This window comes from Medicago sativa, chromosome 8, assembly GCF_051527215.1.
Source record: "Medicago sativa cultivar Bolivia chromosome 8, Bolivia_mono, whole genome shotgun sequence".
Classification (NCBI taxonomy): domain Eukaryota; kingdom Viridiplantae; phylum Streptophyta; class Magnoliopsida; order Fabales; family Fabaceae; genus Medicago; species Medicago sativa.
Genome location: NC_140756.1, coordinates 81,945,236 through 81,953,798, shown reverse-complemented (window position 1 = coordinate 81,953,798; position 8,563 = coordinate 81,945,236). Strand labels below are relative to the sequence as shown.

The 8,563-nt window shown below is 35.3% G+C and overlaps 1 protein-coding gene across 1 annotated transcript; it reads left to right on the top strand.

The window, feature by feature from the left end:
* Positions 1–923: 923 nt before the first annotated feature.
* LOC146902237 (G-type lectin S-receptor-like serine/threonine-protein kinase LECRK1) lies at positions 924–3,693 on the top strand. The gene has a single exon (XM_085735177.1). The coding sequence runs from the start codon at positions 1,023–1,025 to the stop codon at positions 3,465–3,467; it is 2,445 nt and encodes an 814-aa protein (XP_085591303.1). The 5' UTR covers positions 924–1,022; the 3' UTR covers positions 3,468–3,693.
* Positions 3,694–8,563: the final 4,870 nt, after the last annotated feature.

Sequence of the window (8,563 nt, the reverse complement as noted above, 5' to 3'; positions counted from 1 at the left end):
AAATCAAAGAGAAAGAAGAGGATGGTGGTCGGAATCGAACAGATGGTGGTCGGAATCGAAGGTTATGGTTGAAGTTGAAACCCTAAACCCATTTCTTCCTCTTTCTCTTCTCTTTCCCGTGTTTTCTTCTTCTCTCTTTTCTAATCTTCTTATTTTAATTAATAAATCAATTTATTAAAATACTAATTAAAATTAATTATTTTAATTTATTTATTTTAAAAAAATTGTCTTTTAGTGTGCCGCGTGGCGTGTCATGATTGGGCCACGTGGCACACCGTTAGTTTTGTTTTTTTTTAACGGAAAGTTAACGGAAGGACTAAAGGCAAAAGTTTTACAAAGTGCAGGGACCAATGCCAAACAAAAAAAAGCGCAAGGACCAATGCCAAAACTGGGCGAAAGTGCAAGTGACTAAACACACATTTAAGCCTTATATATATAAACTAAGAAACATTGCTTTCACGTGAATATTGAGAAAGCATATATTGTTCTTCATTTCTTCCTTCAATTTTACAAAAAATACTAAGTGCCTGAGTAACTATGTCAATATTTTTCTCGTGTCTTGATAGCCTCGGTATGATTATCTCCGGAAGAACTTGTTGTATTCTCGGGGAATTTTGCAATCTTGCAGATAATTCCTTAGTTCAGTGACATAGTCACGCCCTGCGTTTTACTTTATATTTTATTATTTTGCAGGTTAATCATCTTCTGGTCATCCGCAACAACAAACATTTCCTATGGGCCATACTCTCTTTTTTTCTGTTATTTTTTTCCTTTTGTCTTCATTGAAAGATATTTGTTTCCTGATGGATATTGGTTGGCTCAAGGGAAGACTTGCTTGGTCAAGGTCTTGCACTCTTGCTATGCTTATTTTCCACGACTGTTTATTGTGAGGCATTGACTAAGACAAGTCGTTTGAATCACATTATGCAAGGGAGTGACATTAGCAATAATTAACAACTTTGCTTCTTTCTCAAAAAAAAAAAAAAAACTTTGCTTCTGAGATAATAAAAAACCCAATAGTTATGGTCATGGATGCCTCCTATACTGCAACTTTCACCTTCCTTCTGTTCATGTCCTTACCATTATCAAATACTGGAGCTCAAACACAATCACAACTACAACTGCTAGAGCGGATAGCACCGGGTTCCTCACTTTCCCCCGGCAGCGGTGATTACAAATCTATGTGGCTTTCTCCTTCTGGCCAATTCGCTTTTGGCTTTTATTCACAAGGCAACAATGGCTTTGCCATTGGAATTTGGTTGGTTGGCAAGAATAAGATGAACAGCACAATAGTATGGACTGCAAACCGCGATGACCCTCCAGTAACATCAACTGCAAAGCTACAATTTACCAGGAATGGTACAATAATACTAACAGATCAACAGGGACAACAGAAGCTTATTGTTAATGCTAATACAAGAGCTTCCTCTGCCTCTATGCTTGATTCTGGGAACTTTGTACTATATGACAACAATAATATTTCTAGCATCATATGGCAGAGTTTCGATCACCCGACTGATACTCTATTGGAGAGTCAATCTCTACCTTGTGGAGGCCAACTGTCCTCTAGTTTATCAGAAACCAATCACTCAACCGGAAGGTTTCAACTCAACATGCAGGTTGATGGAAATCTTGTTCTGTATCCAGCATACATAGCTGAAACAGGTTGGGATGCTTATTGGGCCTCTGATACTGTTAGTGCCAATGTCAAACATCATCTTTACCTTAACAGTACAGGTTTACTGCAGATCTGGAATGACAGCAGTGATTCTAGCCTTATTAAAATTTTGAATGATGCTGACGAGGACCAGCAAGAGACTGGAGGAAACCAGACTATTTATCGTGCAACCCTTGATTTTGATGGGGTTTTTCGGCTGCATGCTCATCATGTTAACAATGGCAGTGACAAAATTATCGCAAGTTTGCCGGGGAATAACCCCTGTGAAGTAAAGGGGTTTTGTAGCTTAAACAGTTACTGCACATTCAAGGATGACAAACCATTATGCAACTGTCTAACGGGTTATAAATTTATAGATGCAAATGAAAAGACTCTCGGCTGCGAAAGGAACTATTCGAAAGCAGAGTGTAGAGGTGAGAAAGATGGTTTGGCCTTTTATGATATGGTCCCAATGAACAATATTGTATGGAAAGACCATCCTTATTTTGAGACTGAGGATATATCATCGGAAAAAGAATGCTCATTTGCTTGTTTGGTTGATTGCAACTGTTGGGCTGCACTGTATGAGGAACCAAGATGCAAGAAACAAGGGTTGCCTTTGAGATATGTCACAAGGACACATGAAGCCGACGACTCGACTGCAGCAGCATACATAAAGGTGGGAAATAGCAGCATCGAAAACTGGAAGGGGAATGATACACTTTTTTATCCACAGCCACCTCTAATTACAAGTAACAAAGCAGTGGTGCATATTATTGTTGTTACATCAATTTTTACTGCGCTTTTGTGTTCAGCGATTTTAATATCCATCCATTACGTTTACAAGATTCGGGTATTAAGGTACAAAAGGCTAACGGACACTGGGAACCTAGGGTTGAATGAAGAGGTGGCTCTGAGAAGGTTTTCATATAACGAGCTGAAAAGAGCAACAAATCATTTTAAGGAAGAGTTGGGTAAGGGTGCTTTTGGATCAGTTTACAAAGGGGCCTTAAACAAAGGTAAGAGATTGATTGCAGTGAAGAGACTAGAGAAGGTGGTGGAAGAAGGGGAAAAGGAGTTTCAAGCAGAAGTGAGATCCATTGGGAAAACCCACCACAGGAACCTAGTTAGATTGCTGGGTTTTTGTGTTGAGGGTTCAAAAAGGCTTCTGGTTTATGAATACATGAGCAACGGTTCACTTGGAAAGCTTCTCTTTGGTGATCAAAGACGTCCAGATTGGAATGAGAGAGTAAGAATAGCACTGGATATTGCTAGAGGGATCTTGTATCTCCATGAAGAGTGTGATGCTCCAATCATTCATTGTGACTTAAAGCCTCAAAACATTTTGATGGATGAGTTTTCGACTGCCAAGATATCTGATTTTGGGCTTGCAAAACTTTTAATGCCAGACCAAACTAGAACATTCACCATGGTGAGAGGGACAAGAGGGTACATGGCCCCGGAATGGAACAAGAACGTGGCAATATCAGTGAAAACAGATGTTTATAGCTATGGAATAGTGCTGTTGGAAATCTTATGTTGCAGAAGAAACCTAGATGTTAATGTGTTGGAACCTGAGGAGATTCTTCTTGCTGGTTGGACTTATAAGTGCTTTATTGCAGGAGATGTAAACAAGCTTGTTCCTTCAGAAGCCATTGATAAAAATGTTATGGAAAATATGGTTAAGGTGGCACTTTGGTGTATCCAAGATGACCCTTTTCTGAGGCCAACAATGAAGGGTGTGGTGATGATGTTAGAAGGGATTACTGATATAGCAATTCCTCCGTGTCCAAATTCGAATTTTGCATGAGTGAAATGTAGCAGCAGTTCCTCATGTGGTTTTCAGTTCATTTGTTTTTGTCGTGTTACTTATTGTTTTTCTTTCTCATTTGTTAAAGTTGTACCTATCTAAGTCGTATTGAGATCAATGAAATAAGGCAGCAAAGCCAAAAACTGATGCAGTACTCATGTTAATTGTTAACTCATGTTGTGTTTTAGCAGCAGGTATATATACTTATACTATTGATTTTCGTAAATGATTTCCAAATACGTAGCGAAGAAGAGACGGAACATAAATTACATCACATATTGTGAAGTTCAGTTAAATGTCAAAACTCAAAACACAGCTTCTTTGAATTCCATAGGTTTTTGTTTTATGGATTATGGAACCTATAAGTCTATAAAATTAATTCCGTATTTACATTTAGTATCTTACATCACTGTTAGTAACTAAATTATGTACAACTGTAGTCACATAATTCTAATGATGTTGTGAACCGCAAATTGGTACTTGTTTACCGGTTTGTGGTACTTTTGCAAATTGGTTCACACAAATTTCTCTATAATTCTTCGAAACCGGCAAACAAAGATGAGTATGTGAAGATCGAAGAAAGAGGAAGAAGAAGTTGAATAGGAGATAAATTTTGCAGAAAGTATCTTTGAAGTTTGGAGAAAGAGAACATCTCTTGTATAATAACACCGATAAAAAAAAAAGGGTCATGTTAACCAGTGCCCCCGGGGCAATGGTTAAGGAAGCCAAAAGAATAAATTGTTAGTCAAAAAAGATACTTTTTAAGCTTTTAATGCATTGATTACACAATTTTCAATGCAAAAATGCTATAAATTAATTTAACTAATTAAATATTAAAATATTTTAAGCACCGAAGTGGAGACTATGTTGAGTAATTGAAAAGACTCACATTAGATAGGGCAAATTGCATTGACCTTCCCTGAAGTTACACTAATGCAGTGTTTAGTTCAATGGAAAGATTGAAAGAGGGAAAGAAAGTGAGTGGATGGATCCACTTTCCACAGTTTGGAACCACCAACAAAAGGAGAGGAAAGAATGTTTTGGACTGGGACCCACAACTAAAACCTTTCCTCGCTGGATTGGATGGAAAGGTGGAGAAGAGATCATTTTTGTTTGAAATGACACAAATAACCCTTTGAATCAATATGAATAATATTATATATGTTTTTTTTTACGATAACATTATATATGTTAAATAGTAGGCTGCCTGCCTAAACAGTATACCTATTAAACTTTATACGACATATCCACCATTAAATATTCATTTTCATGTATATATTAACATATCAATTTTTATTTTTTAATATGTAAATATGAATATATTATATTAAATAAATAATAAATTCATAACTCATTTTATCATAAGGATATTTATGTCATTTACTAAATATACATCTTTCTTTCCTTTCACTTTTTCACTTATTCCAAACAACCTAAAAATCATCTTACTTTCCCTTTACTTTTCTATTCACTTTCATTCCTTAATCAATCTTTCCTTTTACTTTCTTTCCTCTCACTATCCAAACATAGCCTAAACAACACAATCACTTTAGAAAAAACACTTGCCTCCCCTTTATGTTAATAACCCCGTTAGCACCGTTAAGAAAAACAATGTTCTGCATCTTTTTCTAAAAGTTTTTACTCCTTCCGTTTCAAAATGAGTGTCGCTTTAGCCAAAAAAATTGTTTCAAAATGAATGTCACTTTTAGTTTCCAATGCAATAATAACTTTTTCTTTTCAATTGTACCCTCCAATTAATACTCGCACACTACTTTCAAAATATTACTTTTAAAACTAACCTATAGTTTATAAGGATAATTTGGTAAAATAACAATTCTCTTTCTTTTAATCATTGCATTTCTTAATATGTGCGTAAACACCTAAAACGACACTCATTTTGAAACGGAGGGAGTAGATTGTTGCTGGTTTTGTTTTCTTCCTTTTTTACCATTCTTCAAACTGTACTTTGCCTTTAAATTGGCACAAACAAAACCTTTCAACAATACACATTCTCTTTGGTTAATTTGTTGACAAATTTTTTTTTTCTGTTAGTTTATATAATTTGACAATTTGACGGTAATTTTGATCAATATTATTCTATTTCCTTATGAATAGCATTAACATATGTGATCATATTTTGAGCATCCACCAATAGCTTTCCCATCATTTTCTTGTTGTCATGACAACAACTTGTTTAAAATACCAGAACATGCGTAAAGATACATAAAAACATACAGGGAAAATAGAACTGCAATGGAAGGGAACATAGTGAGAGGAAAGGAAATGATCAACAATGGCCGTTTCAAAATTGGAGGAGGCTTTGGTAAAAAATTATTGTGTGTGGATCAAACAATTTGTATGTTAACAACGTGCAAATGATGTTAATTAACCCAGAGGAGAGGTGCTTATGACATGGAAAATTAAGTAGGGGAGATTTGTGTTAGGTTAAAAAATATAGGGAGTGTCGGTGACATTTTAACAGACCTCAAGTGAAGTCAATGTAATTTGACCTAGGTAAAAAAGATCTTTTTCTTAAAAATTTATTGACAGCTTACTATACTTAATTAGCTCGTACTCGTCCTACAAACCGACGTGTATCAAAGCTCTATACCATAAGTCCTAATATACCCAATTCTTCACATGTCGCGTACCATAAACCCGTATCCATATTGTGTACCAATGTGAATTGCGAATTATGTGCAAAACATCGGCATCCCATTTAGAAGACAAAACAAAAGGTTAATTGGCTCAATGATTGTAAACCAGCAGGTTACTTGACTACTTGTTCCATAACTGAGATTTTCTTCCATGTTTCTTCTAATTTCCTGCAAAAAGTTTGAAAAGCCGAGACAGTATTCTTCATATAAAGGCTCTCCATGTACTCAATCAACACTAATTCCATAAGGCATTCTTCATTTGATGCTCAATATGACCAATTTTGGGCAAATTATTACTGTTGTATCTTTCTACAAAGCCATTTAATCTGAAACGACATTGGTTTATCTTGGTGATTTCCAAAATAATGGAATCACTTTAGAACTAAAAGTTGTAACTCTTTACCAAGAGTTGTAACTCTTCATGAGAATTTTTCATATACATTGGAACCTTTGGCAAAAAGGGTGCTTAATGAACCTTTGTATTGATTCAAGTGTATATGATCATAACCTTTGACAAAGAGGTGCTTGATAAACCTTAGCATTGATTCAAGTGTATATGATCATAACCTTTGGCAAAAAGGTGCTTAATGAACTTTAACATTGATTCAAGTCAAAGGGGTGTTTTCTCTCATGTGAAGGGTCATATAATGCACTATAAATGTTTGGCATTTATGCATCAGTTTGACAAACAACAACACAAAGAAACAAGAATTTTGTTGCATTAACAACATAATTCTCCCTCATTTTCTTACTCTAAATCATCCATAAATTCTCGATGCATGAGTGAATTGCCGGAACCATAAAGCCGTAAAATACCGTTAGGAGATACGCTTTGTGTGGTTGTGCAATACACGTCAAGGAACTCATAGTATCCCGAAAGGGATTCGGCGGTCATCAAACCTAAAGGTTAGTGTGACAACCCCATGCGCCTTGAGTTTTACCATAACCATTAAACTTTTCGTGTTTCAAGTGCAAGAACATCTTCCCAACAATCAAGTTATATACACTTCATCATGTTCATCTTCATCATCTTCTTAGTCAAGTTATTGCAACAGACCCCCAAATCAAGAAATCTAACAGCTTTATAGGATAATAACGACAAATCACCTAAAAAAATGGTTTATTCATTTTATTTGATACATGTTTTCCATGTTTGGTCGTCAAACTTCCCACTTCACGGCATGATCCGTTGACAAGGTCCTTAGGGTGCGCCTTCCCACGAACATGTTTTCTTGCCCATCGTTCCTCGTGGTTAGTGACGCTATAAATGTGGAGCATGGGTTTTTAGCCTCATTGTCCCGTTCTACCGAGCTTTGACTCGCTCGAGATTCTCAAGACCCAAGTTCTTAGTCAATAGACTTGAGATAGAATCGGCTCTCCCCAAATCGGATGCCTTAGCCTTTGCCTAGTCTTCCATCGGATGGGAAGACACTTGCCAAATCCTCTCGTCAATCCGTCGATTTAAGCTAACAAGCTAATTATTTTTAGGTCTAAATAGAACATTATGTGTTTTTGTTTTATTTGTCCCGCTACTACTTCATTTGTACCGGCTCCGTTGAACTCGGTCGAGAATTGAAATCGTAAGTTGCATGCATTCTTTCACGATGACAAAGATATATCTTGAGATTCCCTGCTCCTGGCCTCACTAAACCGTTCTTTACACTTCATGCTTCATCGGCTAAAGAATAGTAGATGAATAAGGAACGTGAACGCGGCCTCTCTCTAACTAAAGTTTTGATTGTACTTCCTTGATTTCTTGTATCCATCATTCAATCCTGATCCAATCTGTATTGAAGGATCAAAGGGATTATCAAATTATCACTACTCAAAGGTAGACTTTACGATCAATAGTGTACATGTATCAACAAGATATATATATAAAGTAAGGTTTTTTATGTCATGTGTCACTTCCACGTTTATTCTCAATATTTTTATTATTTTTTTATATTTTATTTGACATAAATATCTCAACAAACTTTTGATCTTATTCACTAAATATTTTATTTAATTTTATATTTAATTTCTAATATTTTATGTAGCCAAAATATCTCAACAAACTATATATAATACTTTCAATATTATCCATTAAATCTTCCTTTTTCTTCTTCTTTTTTTAGGAAAAGAAGTTTCAATTAGTTATTATATAATCTTTTAGCACCATATTATTCAATTAGTTTTTTCATTGAGGAAAAAAAGGCTTCGATTTGTTTTTTTTTTAACTATAAATAAATGAGATTTTATTAATAACCAAAATCACATATTTTGAGCAGTAAAGCGAAACTCAAACCTTCTTTTGATCTAAGTTTTTTTCTTCATGTTTGACAAACACCTATACTATCGTTTCTTCTACTTATGCTTAGATTTTTATTTTTATATATATAATATAAGATGGAACTAACATCTACGAGTGAGTTTACCGATTGTTTTTTTTTTCAGTCC

Coding starts and splice junctions, on each gene's coding strand:
- LOC146902237 (XM_085735177.1), top strand. CDS start 1,023: ATGGTCATGGATGCCTCCTATACTGCAACTTTCACCTTCCTTCTGTTC.